Below are 16,409 nucleotides of genomic sequence, written 5' to 3'. Positions count from 1 at the left end.
GAAAGTAAGGGGGCTCCACCTGACATTGACTATGCAGCTGACTACTAATACTTCCCTTATGGCTCTACAGGCTGAAAAAATATGATAAAGAGCACCTGGCAAGAGACCCTATTTAGATTACAGGTAAAGGTGAAGTAGACTGTCAGTGAGACACGGCACTAAGGTTGCTGACAGACATGGGGAAAAAAGCACTTTACCAGAAGCAGCAGGGCATTGCCTTGACCCAGCTCTGTAGCATCTGTAGAGATTGAGTGTTTAGGTGTGGCTTTTTGGTGCTTTTATCTAATAGCTGATTCAATCAGCTATTAAAAGTGCCAAAAATGCCCTACTAAAGTGCCCAATCTCTACAGATATTGGGAAAACTGGGTGCAACTAATGGACTGCCTCTTCCGGGCATGTGCTGGGCTCGGTGTGGGAGTGCTCTGAGTTTAAAGTAAAGTGCTGTGTTCTTAGGCTCAAGCAGCCTAAGAGAGCAGTCAGCTGTATGGTGCCCTGACTGGATTTTTCCAGCCTAGTAAGATGTAGTCCCAGGCAAGCCAAGCGGGTTGTGACAAGTATATAAAATACTATGGCAATATAACCAGAAACAAAACAAAGCTGCAATCTGTTGGGCAGGTTGATGGGGTAAACAGTGCTCTAATTACTGTTATTGATTCCTTCTAGGGTCTTGGAAGATACCTGTTCAATACAAACTTGAGTAACTCAGTTAGGAGATAGCCACAGTCAAGACAGCCAGGATCACGTGTCAGTTTCTTCTGACAATTTTCTTTAGGGAACCAGCTTAATTTTGACCTATTGGTGCTGTCAACAGCACTTCTTTCTCAACAGTATGAAAGGAAGTCAACTGGTCTCAAAGAAATAGCAATGGCAGTGGATTCATTAACTGGTAGGTGGAATCAACCAGTAAGATCAGCTGTATTTATTTCTGAAGTGACCTTTTATGTCATAAAGGAGATAAATAATTTTGATTTCAAATACCAAATGAAGCACAGAGAAAAAGACAAATAAAAAACTGCCTAACACATCTGACAATAACTTCCTTTACCACATTTGGAGTTTCCTTTATTTGAAAGTCTAGTACATATGAAAAGCAAAGCATTTAAGGTAAAATGAAACAGACTACTAATGGCATGTCAAAAGTGAAGTATGTCTGTATACAAGAAACTTGCACAAAACAAATGCCCACGATTCCCTGTGGAGGCACAAACTTATTACAGGAGAGATCATTTACAATTTAGTTACATTCATGACTATGCGCAAAATACTCATTTTCTTGATTTGAATCTAAAAACTTCTAAACTAAGGCCCCAATTCTACAATCAATAGTGTGCAGGCATAAATTCACTTTCATGCTGTCAGTTGCAAGATCAAAATGTAATACCAGATCGAAAGGACATTATAGTATTATTGGGAGTGTTACCACTCACATCCATGGGTTTTGAATCAGACACTTATGGTCACACCATTCTGGCCTCCTTACAGAGGTGAGAGTTTCACCAAAGGCAGATGGAGTCATGCTGGAGGAAGCTGTGCAGCATTGACCCTTGTATGTTTTAATGAATCCAGTTATGATTAGGATTGGTTACCAAAGTCTTACTTTGTTTAAGAAAAACAAAAATTATTTCTGGAATCATAGTAGCTTTGAAGAACAGAAACAATATATAATCACAAGTTAGTGCCTGCAATACAAATAACTTCAAGATTTTTTGCAGCAGTGTAAAAAGTTGTAGTGTTGGTATTTAAACATTTTCATTCCTAGAAACTATGATGTCTGTAAAAGGTTACAAAATGTTCAGCAGCATTGTTACAATTTGGTATTGCTAGCTAGCTCTTTTATGCATCCAAACACATTTCCTAAGGCCTAGTTTAGCAGGGCACTTGAGAATGTACTAAGAGGACAGGATGGATTCACATGCATAGTTAATTAAGAGCTTTGTTGAATCAGGGCCTATATTCTGAACCTCTGTGGTGCGTGTGTGTGTACATGCATGTGTGTGGTGAAATATTAATAAATTATACAGACAAGCTGACATCTTGTAAATATCCCTAATGAGGCAATTTTATTATCCTCACTGTATTTGCCTAAAATATCAGTAATAGGCCCTGGAGACTACAAGGATGACAACATGTGCATAGTTTAAAAATTCTCCAATCATTTTCTTTCTTCTGGTTTTTCAAACTAATGATATTAATAAGAAAAAAATCAAATGAAGTCTCCCAAAGAAATTTTTGACTAAACATTTTTCCAGTTCAATCTTCAAACAACCCTGAATATTTTATAATAAAAAAGAGATCTAGAAGTAGCATTCACAAATCAAACAGTATCAGTTTTGCTTAAAGCATCAGTTTCTTTCTTTTGCTCTGCTGTGACTGGTTCTTCCTTTAATAAAGTGCTTAATTGTTTCTGTGCACATGACAGGAACAGTTCCAAACTGGACAGGCTACGCTGGCGAACAACTTGATCGAGCTGTTGAGTTAAAAAGAGAAAAGAAAGAAAAAAAAAATCAATAGTAAAAGATACATGGAATAAATATTAAATTACAACACAAATAACAATACAATCCTTTCATAATGAAACACTTTAAAATGCATTTTGAGCATTTAGAATTCTTATGAAAATTGAAATATTATTACACTATTTCCTATGGATATTTTTCCTAAAATTAAAATGCATAGGAAAGGCTAAGCATAATTTTGCAACACCTGGAGATGTTTTGTTAGAAAATATTAAGAGGGCTAGACTATTAAATGCAAAACACTGGCAAAACTTACACAATCATACATAGTACTCTAAGGGTGTCTCTCAAATATGGAAATACTAAAGCATGACGCAGTATGGGTGGTTACTGTGCCGTGGGCACTGTGCATAGTTAGATTTTACTGCTATGTTGCCGTAGCAGTGCACTATACCAGGGAAGTGTGCCACCACAGTGACACAGCTGCCAATCACATGCAGGCCCATGATCACTATGTCGCCATTCCCCTTCCCCAAGTATCCTCCTGAGAACTGTACACAATCAATAATGTGTCCTCAGAAATTACTGATTGATATTTCCCACATAGAAGAGTCCTGCTCCATCAAGAGCTGGACCATTCCATTAGATGGACCAAATGATGCATCTTACAGTAGAAGCAGAAAAAAAATGGAAGAAAATGCCAATATGAATGCTAAAAAAAAATCCACTAGTGCCAAATTACCACACATGTTCTGATATCCTAAACTATGTTTCTTTTCAGGATGAGTCATTCTCCTTCCAGTTTTGTATTTCCCATTGTTGAATTCAAAACTCTTCTGGTGATCTGAAAACATACTAATGGAAAGGTCCTTTATTATACAAGGGCCCTTTGTATAATATTTTAATTCCCTTAATATACACCTTAACATTTAAATGTGGGAATCAGTAAGAGTGAAATCCTGGCTATCAGTGATACCAAAGGAAAGCTTTACTGTTGGCTTTGAATATACTAGGATTTTACCTTGGGAATCAGGAAAAAAAGGCTTTTAAACAAAATGCTTATGGCATAATGGAAGATGATATATGGCAGAGAACTAATTTGGCATTCAATGGGTGTGCAACAGTAGTGAAGTTCATGGAGGAAGGGAGCAAAAAGGATTGAAGTGGGCAGGCAGTAACACAAAGACATATTATCACTTATGTATTCTTATTCCTTTAAAACAAACTTTTAGCCATTTGGTTTCTTGGATTCACCAAAATTGTTCCTGGCATCTGAATAAAAAACAAACAAGCCAACAAACATCCATAGCTATGTCAGAGTTATGAGGGATGCTAAAACTAATACACGGCACTGCTGACCAGGCAGGAATGATTAAAACCATCTGACTCTGCAATAACTATACAACTTCCTACTGATTTTTTCCTTCTTTCAGGGACAATGACAACAGAAAGATTCAGACAATTAGGCTAACTGTAATCTGGAAGATAATGCTGCTGCTTAGAAAAGATACAAAGACTATTCATTTTAAAAGGAAAAGGACAGGCTTGGAAAAATCACAGGTATCATACGGAAGCTGATGTTAGGCAAGCTAAAGAGTACAGCAACTTTACTAACCTCTTGATACCAATATAAATGACGGATTAGCAATCCATGGTTTACTGGCCTCATGTAGGCCAGAGATTAGATCCAGTTTGTGGCAGTAGGGATCAAGGGCACGTGGCAGTGTAGGCATTTTCTCTGCCCTGTGCTCTGTACTTCTGTGCAGCATCCAGCAGGCGGCCACCTCAGCCTTTTCTGCTGCGCCAAGGGCTTCTCTCTTGCCCTATTACTGCAACACTGGTGATGGAAATCATCAGCAACTGGTGGCAATGGGAAGTAAAGGTTGTGGCTTTGGCACTGTGTAAGGCATCAGTGGCTTGTGGCTCCAGTTGGGTTACAGAGGGCCACTTGCTGTTCTTGAAGGTTGCTGCCCCCCTATGTGAAAGGCTTGCGCTAACAATCATGGTCTTTTACTGCTTCAGCTATAAAAGATACTTCTACAACAAACTGATCATCACCCTAAAATGTACACTGAAAAAAAATTAAACCCTTGTCTTTCAGTTCCAGGAGAAAAGACGTTTACTAGTAGTACAGAAAACTTGATGTGACAGGTTTTTATTCACTTGCTGCCTCTTTTCTGAATTCTGATGGAGGCTATTTCTGCCAGGGAGTAGGAACTAAATATTGCATTTCACCAGGGGAATGATCCTGTGCAATTAAACAAACAAATGCAGACTGACAGGATTTATCAAGATTTAAATGCATGACATGGGAACACAGGTTACTAAAATGCCTTTGAAATTTCTGAATGCTATACTATTAGTAAATGAAATGAGTAGCAGAAGGCCCTTCACTTAAGTTTCAATTTTAAAATATCATGCAAATGATATAACAGTAGAGCAATTCTTTCAACACAGCCATCTTTGGTCAGCCACAAATTCCCCCAAATTTATGTATAATAAACTCATGGGGGGAGGTTGAGAAGTAGTAGTACAAGCCTTATGGGACAAAAGTTCTGTCACTCAAAAGACAGTAGGTAATATAATTTGGGAGCAATCTAAGTTTGTACCACATCTGGCAAGCTGTGGTAGACCAGTGAGTAAGTGGGGTTTCAAACTTCATAATACTAGCAAAGTATCAACCAACATGAGGCCATGTGGCCGTGGCAGGACTAAAGCGGTTAGCATGAGGGAATGGTCATATTTTATAAAACTATGTTACATGCACCATCCATCTAGCACTAATGGTTTTAATTACAGCTTTCAAAAAACCCCCTCAGATCTTGTGGTATGTCTCAGGGTATATATGTAGGCAGCCTGCCATTCAGCCATCATCATAATACTATGCCAAAGATTTCCATGGGTGTAATATTCTATAATAGACAACAGCTTTTTAAATTTTTAAACCAGAATGCTTAGTGAAACTTAGTGTCTGGTACTGTGACTGAGTGAACAATGGTAAGTGTGCTGCTTGTCCTGAAGCAATATTTTGCTAGTTCTTTGCAATACACACCAAACTCTTGTTGCAAACCTTTGAAGTTAATAGCCTTGTCTTTCAGCAGCCATGCCTCTGTGCTAGCCCCACCCAAACTATACACCTGTTTCCTGAAAGCCAAACCCACCCCTTGCTCTCCTCCAGTTTCTTACATCAGCTTCTGTACAATTCTTCTTGTTTTTCAGTTTCACACATTTCTCCAGCTGCCAAGCAAATTTCTTTTTGCACCCATTATCAGCTGTCCTGATGTACAACTGGGTCTGAATTTAGCCCATGGTTTATTAAGGTGGTTTTCAACAGATCAAGTTGAAATGCAGTACAAGAGGGCAGTTTTTGATAAAATTTGGTAATAATAGCTAGTAAAACTTAGGCCCCCTTCTCCACATTCTATTTCTTGTGCAATTACCTGGTTAATTGTGCAATAAATTCAGACTGGTTACACATGCAGATTAACTACTGTGCTTTAACCAGGTCCAGCCAACTACAAAGTTATTGCTCACAAATATGTACTAACTTTATACCTGGTTTCTATCCAGCTTTAATTTGCACGTGTAAACAGTCCTGCTGCTGGGAGATCTCAGCTGCTGCAATCTCCCAGCTGCTGGGGAGCACAATGAACCCCCAGGGGTGGAGGATTGCAACCAATATGGTCTCCAGCTGCAAGGGTGCTCTAGGCACTGGCTGCGAGATTGAAGCTGCTGCAAATCTCCCAGCCATTAGGATCTCCCAGCTGCAGGACACTCCACATGGCCCCACAGCTGGGAGACCCAGCAGTGCCTCACAGCTGTGTGGGTTGAGAGTCCCACAGCTGATGGGGCTCTTGGTCCCAGATTCTTGTGGTCTCTGCAGCTGGGGAAGCACTGTCACTGCACTGGCAATAATGTGCTATGGGAATGAATGTACAATCCCACAATCACACCTCCTACCATGCATGTGTAGTGTGGCAGGAGGTGCAACTGGGTGGCTTGCACATTAGACCCCATCATGCCTTTACCTACATGCATAGAGAAGGCCTAACAATCGATGAGGGGTTTAGCCAATAGCAAGGTAAACCCTGAAGGAGCAGCCTTTACATGTGACAAACTGGACAAGAGGACCAAATAAGAGCCTGTAATAGCAACAGCTCACATCACTTTGGGGATCTTGCCTCCTTCCTCTTCTGCTTTCCCCCAACCCAAAACACTGGAGCAGATGATTTCCATAGTAGTCTACACGGGAGTTTTCCAGAAGTGTTCTGTGCCTCATTCCCTCCCCCACTGGATCCCCTATGAGAGGGAGATACAGCCCAATTTACACTGGATCATCTGTTTCATCTTAGCAGGGAATATTTGAGACCCATTTCTCTAGAAGTATCATTAAGTCATCAAGTTCCCCACCCTCTAGTGTATGTATCAGTTGGCTATGCTTAGTATGAAACTGATTTTCAACAGTTTCTCTTTCATGGGACATTATATCATGAACACTTACAGCTTGTCCTTTATTGAGGCAGCAAGGGCTTTGGCTAAACTTTCCATTTTGTTTTCTTTCAACCTGATCTTTCATATTCTATTTCATGTAGATGAAAGAAGCCCTCCAGATGTGTGATACGTGACACAATAGTGGTAACTTTCTTTTTTAGGGTAGCAATCTCAATGTGTATACTTTTGCATTTGTCTCACCAAGTATTAATGTAAATGTCTCCTGCCTGTTGTAATTTGGAAGATTCTGAACAGAATGGCATATCTTTGTCCTTTGAGGTGAAAGCTTTTGATTTTAAAAGTCTGAGGTGAATAAGCTATATTTCTTATGTTCCTTTGTTGGGTTCAATTGGTTAACTAGTTGTACTTTATTTGTAGGAAAAGAGTACCAAAAACTTCTATGAATTCTGTAACCTAAAAGATCAGAACTCAGCTGCCTCTTGTCTCCTCAGTTTATGTGTTAGCTTTGCCTTTCCATTAAACAGTACATTTTTATACTCTTTCATGCTATAATAAATGACAAAACACTATGCAGCAACGCTTCCTCATATAATATCAAAGGAGAAACACAAGGAAATGATGCTGGCTTTGAAGCTGGCATACTTTAAATGCATTCAAAAAGGAAAACACTTCCATTAATGGATAAATTACCCAGCAGGCCCACCCCCACATAGGTTCGTTATGCAATACATTGTTTAATGAAGCATAACCCAAACAGTCAGACAAATTTTATTAAATAGTCCTTTCAACATCACTGCACTTGTTCTAGCACAATATACCCTGAGATGTGAAAATAAGTACACTGAACATTTGGAATTTGTTTTTCTAAACAATTTTCCTTCTATATTTTTAGGTCAGGTTCACTTCATGGAATGAACTCATTATTTAAATAAACATAAATGGACATCTGGCAAATTCAGACCGAATGTGACTCATATGCAAATGTGATCAGTATGAATAACACATCTTTGGGGTTGAGTGTTCACACAGTCAAACAAGTCCTAGCATTCTAATTCTGGAGACACAGAAAAAAGTATGACTGTGATGGATCCGGGTCTACAATAGTATGGAGGGATCTTCCATACTCCTCCATTCTGGTCAGTACTGATGAACGTTTATCTTCTACTTACAACTGAAATCTTTCTGGCATAAAGTCAACTGGGTCTATGCAGTGATGCTTTTTTGAACATTACAGTTTTTAACTAAGTATGGTTTGCCCCAAATCTCTCTCTCGGCTTTTTTTGAACTCTACTGAGTTTTTCTTAAGTCACTGTGACCACATGACAATCATTTCAAAGCTAAATTTTGCCTTTGTATATTCATGTTTGGCAACCATTGAGAAATTGGCTGTACATGTTAATAGCACTAGTAATATTGTTCCCCAACTCATCAAGTGTCTTTTTGTCTTTTTGAAGTTTCTACAACAATTGACAACCCTTCAGTTTCCAAAAATCAGTCAACTCTTCCAATATATTCAGCTGCTGTTTTTTTCCCTTTTGCTTTAACCTTCACTCCAGTTTCAAGGTCTTGATATTATTTCACCATTCTTCTAGCCAAGGATGACTGGATGGAACTCCATGGGGAGCCCCACCTACCTCATACCCTTAGACCACCCTGCTTGACTTGCTTTTGAGCAAGGGTATGTGTGCCCAGAGGATGAGCATGATGCCTTCGCAACATTTCTGGCCTTAGAAGCAAGAGCTTGAGCTGGGCAATCAAATCTGGGCCCACACATGGCAGTGCAGAATACTTCCACCATGTGACTGTTCTGGTTCCAGCTGCTTTATTTTAGTTGGTGCTGATCCATTCCCCATTTTGCATCACTTAGATACAAGACTCAAACCATACTCTAGGCTTATTCTTCTTAGATCAAAATTATACCTAAGAATCTCCTTGTCATTCCTTTTAAATTTTCTGGACCACCGAATAAAATTCCACATGGTTGATGTTCCAAGCTGAAAATACCTTCTACTACTTTATATAAAAATCTGTAAGCAGACAAACCTTTAATTATCCCCTTCCTCTAATACAGTTCCCAACAAGTACACACATTTTTCTGCAACATGCTTCTTGGCTTTTTTTCTCTATTAAGACCTCTAATTTGTTTAAGAATTTCAATTTGTTTCCAAACAGGAAGAAACTCTCTCAGCAATGATCCCATGCACATATTGTTATATGTCCCCGATTCATTTTAGGTGATATAATCAGATCCACAGGACAATGTTAAAGTTGAACAAATAAGCAAGAGGGGTGAAATGCTGGTCTCATTGCAATGAATAGAAGCTTTGCTATTGACTTAGGTGGATCTAGAAGTTCACCTTCAAGAATCAAGGGCAACAATGAACATTGCTATGGCGCCGTGCTTTAGTACTGTGGGCAGTTACTGCGCTGTGTGCGGTGCAGTTAAATTTCACTGCTGCACTGCTGTAGTGGTATACTATACCTGGGGAGTGTGCTGCTAAGGCAACACAGCTGGTGATCACATGTTGACACATGTGATAACTATGTCACCGTAGTGCGCCATATGGCAACCCAATACGTTGCTATGTTGCCATAGGGCAACATGTAGATGTGCCCCAAGACATGCAAATTCAGGCTCTATGTGGATCTTTAACTCTATGCTTTGTATGAGCAAGTGGATGACTAATATCCTGATACTTAGGTGTGCACTTAAGTCTATCTGTATGCATTAGAGAAGCATAGTGTTACCATGCTTAAAGTGGTAACATCCTACAAATGCAGGAAGACATGCTATAGGTAGGAGGGTGAACAACAGAACACAGGACAAGACCAAAAACCATGGTGTTATATTGGGACAAGGGAGATTTAAGTTAACTATTAGATAAAGATTTCTAATCAGGAGGGTGGGTACACACTAGAACAAGTGATATAGAGAGTCAGTGGAATCTGTGTTATTGGAAATATTTAAGTGCAGGCTAGACAGATAATTGCCTGGGTTGTTATAGGAAGAAATGGTCCAGTCTTGAGAAGAGGATTGGAGTACATGGCCTCCTGAGGCTCCTTCTAGGCCCATTTTTCTATGATTTTATATAGCACTTACTGGTGCTTTGAAATCAACGGGACATAGAAATATACTTAAAGCACAGCACAGCAATTGTTCTCAAAGTTAAGCATGTGTACAAAAGATTTACCAAGGGGCACACTTTCCTCTTCAGAAATAAGCAATCTCCATATTGCAGAAGTACACCATGCTGGTTGCAATGCAGTCACATAATGCAAGCAAACCTGATTACTTTATATTGTTAAAGATCCAAGTGGACATTTGCAGAAGAAAGGATGTAACCACTATTGTCTTGCTGAAATTCAAACCCAGCAGGAAGACAGAATGCAATGTGATTTCTCCTGTGGTTTCAATTGTATGCAATATTCTTCTATTCACCCTAAGCTAAATAGTTTTAGTAGCACTCTGCAGGGTGAAACAGGAGTCACAGTACACCCAGAGGTATCTGTATTCCAAGTGTATCAATAGCTCTATTTGTAATGTTGGCAAAGAGCTTGGAGACAGTTTGCAATGAAAGGCACCACTTAAACACAGGGCCTGAAATCTTATGCGTTTTGCCAGGGACTTCAGTTGGTCCTGGATTTCACACCCGGGGTGTTGTTATTAAGATATTTTAATCTTTGTAGAATAAATATGACATATTTTCATTGCAACGTAAACTAGCTCCTGATGTTTTCAGTAGAAGCATATTTAGATTGCACCGATTTTGTATTAATTTACTTATACTGGCAAAAAAACATAACTTCTAAAATATATGTTTCAACATTACTATGATAGCAGGTAATTCTTTTTTGTTTTGGTAAAGTTACAATTTTTAAGTAATTCTTCTTATTTTCTTTGTAGTTTCCTTTATTTCAAATGCACTAAAACTCTAGTGCATTTTGGAGAGATTATGTTTCTTCTTGGGTGGCTTGAAATCTATGCCTTCGAGGTCTGCCCCTCACAACGCACAGAGTGTGCAATAATCCCCTGAAAATGCACTGTCTGTTGTGCCTTACTGCTTAACATTCTTTGCATGTACTGTACTGCATATTGGCTAAAGAAACTAAAGTGTTCAGCAGAACATTATACTGTAATTATGGATTTCTAAGCGTCTTTTTCATAATTTGAGCTGTAGGTATCATTTCTTAACTAAAAATTCAATTATAGTGGAGGGGTTTGATAGAATTTTTATAATTGTACAATTTTTCCTCACTCTCCCACACTAGTCTGTCATGTGTCTGAAAAGCCCTATAGACAGAATAAGTCTGTCATGGTCCTCAAAAGCCCTTTATTTGCAGAATTTCAACCATATAATTATCTTCTCTACTAAAAATTTGGGCTCAGGAAGCTTTCCCATTGCATTAACATATGAACTGCTCCCTACAGATTCAACAGAAGGGCTTTTTAAAAACCTACCACATTAAATAGAGCATATGAAAAATTATTACCTTGAGGAACCTGCAAATCTATGAGCTGGATGAGAAAACAATGGATTACTTCCTCCCATTTCTATATTGAACAAAAATGAAAACAGAGCCATATGGCACATGTGTGCAGCAGAGTTTACTTTGCAGTTAATCCCAGAACAGGACATTTTTTGTCTGTCCACCTGTGAATTTCCACTATTGATAACACTTTCTAAGTATATAAAAACAAGATTCTTCATGGCTTTAATTTATACAGTATCTGCTACACATTAGAAAGCCATCAGTGTTCAAGACTGAAGCACTAGGAAAAAGTGATGTTTAACAAATTATATTACCATATGAAAATGTTTCTTTCTCCTTAAATAAATAATGCTGCAACTTCTAAACCTTAAGAATTTTATGCTCTGAATTTGATCAGTGAAGCCATTAAAAATAATACCATATGTTGGACACATCTTTAAAACAGATTTGCCTGATCTACGAAGGTGGTGGGAAAACACCCTGTCAACCCTCTCAGAATCTCTGCTGTCTCCCAGCTGGACACAGGAATGTAAGAAAACACTAACCTTCCTTCTTCGCATAAATAAAAGAGGGAAACTTGCTTTCAGTTAAGGAAGCTAAATTGGGTATGTATAAAAGACCTAAAAATGGTAACAGCACCTGCCCAGAAGTGAATTAAAAAAAAAAAAAAAGACAATGAAAAAATATCTAGCCAGGTAAACACCTTAGCAAGTTATATAACAACTGTTTCATTTTCCATGAAAAAACTGAGCTTGAATAGGGTGGGATATAAATCTAGCTAAGAATTATAATGCCCCAATAGACACAACTATCACTTTATACAGATAATGCAGGATTCCCTGACTGAGCAACATTTTTGGTAGGAAGCTGATTGGAAGAGTTACCAAAATTTATTCTAGGAAACTGATTTAAAGATCTATAGAGACAGACATATAAATAATAAATAGAACATAAATATTTGGGCATCCCACACATTGTGTTTATATGCAATTTCTTCCAAATTAAGGTCCTGATTCTGTGAACATTTATGAATGTGAATAATTTTATTTATTGATATAAATGGGATTTCTTGCATGAATAAAGTCACTGAGATGCTTGGGGCAGACGTACATGTAGGAGACACTGTGATAATTTTAAAGATGTTTCTTGTACTTAAAATGGGAAATACCAAAAGAATCACCGATGCCTATAGGAAGGCAAGTGCCCTGTTGCAGGTGACTGCAGAATCGCCACCCATTGTATATAAATCCTCACACCCACTGTGTGAAAATCACGAATAAAAGTAAGATTGGTTGATTTTTCTTTTTTAAATAGGAAGTCTACATATGCCATGAACTTTAAACTAAACATTGAAGCTTTTGATTGATATCAGCTACACTCACATACATCAAGAAGAAAATAAAACTATAAGTGATCATGCATTTTTAGACAGTTTCTGTTATTAGAACCAACAGACTGGTTTTCTAATAAGTAAACATACCTTTTTCCAGTCATCTGTGTTACAAGTCTAGCCAATTTTCCCTACCATAAATGACTACATGGAAGCAATTTTCAGCCTCTTACTACAAATACACACACACACATGCAGACAAATATTTAGCTGGACTAGGCTTGTTCAAACAATTTATTATTCTCTGAGGCCTTGATCCTACATCATTGAAGTCAATGGGATATTTGACACAGTGGGCCCATAATCAGGTTGAATTGCAGATTTTATATAATTCTTGAAAACACAATCCAGTGAGGTGGACCACTCGCATGGTCAAGGGGCAGTGGGGCAGGTCCTATGAAGAGAGGCTAAAGGGCCTGAACCTATTCAGCCTCCACAAGAGAAGGCTGAGAGGGGATCTGGTGGCCGTTTACAAACTCACCAGGGGGGACCAGCGGGAATTGGGGGAGGCTCTGTTCTCCCAGGCACCACCTGGGGTTACTAGGAATAACAGCCACAAATTGTTAGAGAGAAGGTTCAGGCTGGACATCAGGAGACACTACTTTACAGTTAGGGCTGTCAGGCTCTGGAATGGGCTCCCAAGGGAGGTGGTGCTCTCTCCTACCTTGGGGGTCTTCAAGAGGAGGCTGGACAGATATTTGGCTGGGGAGATATGATCCCAGCAACCATTCCTGCCCAGGGTAGGGGGTTGGACCTAATGATCTGTTTAGGTCTCTTCTGATCCTAAGTACTATGATACTATGAACAGTGACAAAGATGTAGTCCCTGCATGCAGGAGCTCACACTTACTATGTCTTTTGCTTATACACAAGATAATTCTCTTTTATGTGTAGAGACACATATGTAAGTTATGAAGAGCAGGACTTATGCAACAAGGGAAAAAACATCCTCATGAACTGAGGTGTATTGGCACAAGACTTTACTCTCCAAAAAAAAAAAAAAAAAAAAAAAAAAAAGAAAAAAAAGCAGCAAAACTAGGTGACAGGTTGTTTGCTGGCTATTAGGCCTGACTTCCTCTGAAAGTAAAGGTGTAAAGCAACAGAAAAGTCTGCATCCAGAACTGAAAGTATTTGTACTATTATATAAAGATATTGCTGCAGCAGAAACAGAACAAAGGGCATCACTAAATTGCTGTAAGATATACTGAGCAGAAAGGAAACAGTTAAACAATATCCACAGTACTCCTGTAACTTAATAAATGATTGGAGGAGGCTTGAATGCTGACCTAATTAGTTTACTACATCTAACCACTTTGAAGCTGGTCCTTTGGGTGACATTCTGGTCTCATTTAAGTCAATGATGAAGCTTTGATTGACTTCGAGATTCAGGATTCCATCGAGACTCACTTGTGCCCTCTGATACATAGATGCCTTCATTCTATATCCTAGAACATTATGTTCACAGGACAAAAGTTTCCAAGCTGTGTGAAATATGTATTCTCAGCAAAAGAGAACAGGACTGATATCTTTACTTCTAAATGTGCATTTTGTGGGAAATAATCCATGTTCAGATGTGTAGCATGACAAAATACTGTTGAATAAAATGTTAAATACATTAATTTCTTACTTACACGCATACCATATGCATGTACAGGATAATGCAGCTTCATTTTAAGACTTAAAGAAAAGCAAAAGTATTTCTGGCTCTGGCTATCAAGTCTAGTGAACTTGATTTCAATGGTGATATAACAACACTTGTGATTCTATAGCACAGTAGTGCAATGTCAGTGCCCAATCCATGCCTTCTCTGTACAATACCAGGCCTGCTGAAGTCAAAAGGAGTTTTGCTATTGACTGCAGTTGCTCCAACTTCCCTTCCATGTGAATACTGCTGAATCAAGAAAGGGAAAACTATGCAGTGGACTAGCTAACCATTCCTTTCCCCAATCCTAAAGTATAACAACTGACTATGCCTCAGCTCCTTTGTAGAACCTATATTTGTATGATAGTTTTCTAGAGGGTGGGATTTTATGGGCCAGTACTTCATATGGAGGAATTTAAAAATATAGCTGACATCAAAGAGAGGCTGAACTAGAACTGGCAAAAGTTCAGTTTTAGTAGTAGTAGGCACTCAAACAAGGCTGGCTTCATCAAGACTATTCATCCTGGCTTTGATATGTATACCCACCCCCACTGTCATCTCAATATTTCCTGCTTCCATCTCACCTTACAGAAAAGGAAAAAAACTCTATAAATATCAGTAATAAGCTATTAACTACAAGACTGCCTAGATCATATCAGTCCTAATAAACATGACATTTCATATGTTAGTCCTAGCATGGTTAATTCATCTATTTTTTTGTGCACACATAATTTTAGTTTTAATGGTCTGGGCATTATCAGCTATATTTAAAAATGAAAAAAAGACAAAAGAAAGTCATTTTTGCCATTTCAGAACTGCTCTATCTGTGAGGCATTATTTTTGATGGACAGAACATTCCAAATTAAAATGCTGAGTATCTTCTGTTTATTTTTCTGTCTGAGAGACTTATATAGTGATGATCAATATAACCTCTTAACCCCTTTGAATCTTCCAGGCCTCTTCTATATGTGCAGGTAAAGGCCAATGGAATCTAATGTACAATTCATACAATCAATGCCACACATGCATGGCAGGAAGTGCATTTGTGGTATCATGCATTAGATTCAGTTGTGCCTCATTGCTGGTGCAGAGGGAGCCCAATCCCAGACTCCCCCTGCACTGGCAATAAGCAAGCTGTCATGGCTGGGAGCCTCAGGTACCCCATTTGAGGGGCTCCCAGCCATGGGGCTGCCCATGCACCCCCATGTCTGGGGAATCACTACTAAAACAATCTCCCCACTCTGGGGGCGGTGTGTGAAACCCCTGGGGCAGAGGGATTATCTTGTGTGGTTTGCCACACCCTGGAGCCCTGGGAATTGTGGCAGCCATGATCCCCAGGGTCCAGGGGTTTCAGTTTCAGTGGTGCCTGAAACCCTCAGACTGTGGGGACTGTGGCTGAGGATTGTGGCTGTCGTGATCCTTAGGGCTCAGGGATTTTACACTGGGCATGGTGCATCCCTGCAGCTGGGCACCCCTTCAGCTGACAGGGCTTCCAGCTGCAGAGGAGACCTTGCTTCAATCTGCGGTGGTGACGCTTCCTGGGGCCACCCAGGTGGGCTCCTAGTGGGCCAAGGGCTGCCCCAGCTCGGAGGTACCTAATTCAATGCTTCCCTGAGTCTTCCTGGGCTCCCAGCACACTGCACCATCCCTGCCACCTTCTCTGGCTGCCAGCACACCCAGCTGCCCTCCTGCTGCCTTCTCATGCTAGATTAGGGACAAATCAACCCATTCTCAGGCAGTCCCAGGTAGTGGGAAGGTGGTGGGGACAGTGCATGAGGTGCTGCTCCCCAGGTGGGCTCAGGGAAGAATTGGATCTGATGAGTGCTGCCTCCGAGCTGGGGCAGCACCTGGCTCACTAGCAACCCACCTGGGTGGCCCCGGGGGGGCACTGCTGCCACAGAGGGGAGGACCAGGGCCACCCACAGCTCAGGGGATGCTGGCAGCTCACCCCCTGGCTGCAGGCAGACTCTACAAAAAAA

General features: G+C 39.8%; 1 protein-coding gene across 2 annotated transcripts in view; it reads right to left on the bottom strand.

Moving 5' to 3' along the window:
• Positions 1-875: 875 nt before the first annotated feature.
• The window catches only part of CCDC91 (coiled-coil domain containing 91), a 457,779-nt gene continuing 442,245 nt past the window's right edge, over positions 876-16,409 (bottom strand). For both annotated transcript variants that reach the window (XM_019515987.1, XM_019515989.1), the window contains one exon: positions 876-2,467. In XM_019515987.1, the coding sequence (XP_019371532.1) occupies positions 2,315-2,467 (153 nt within the window). In that variant the 3' untranslated portion in view covers positions 876-2,314. The remainder of the gene's footprint in view (positions 2,468-16,409) is intronic.

The sequence above is a fragment of the Gavialis gangeticus genome, unplaced genomic scaffold (assembly GCF_001723915.1).
Source record: "Gavialis gangeticus isolate Ggan-Ray unplaced genomic scaffold, GavGan_comp1, whole genome shotgun sequence".
NCBI classification, from domain to species: Eukaryota; Metazoa; Chordata; order Crocodylia; family Gavialidae; genus Gavialis; species Gavialis gangeticus.
This window is presented reverse-complemented; position numbering and strand designations above follow the sequence as displayed.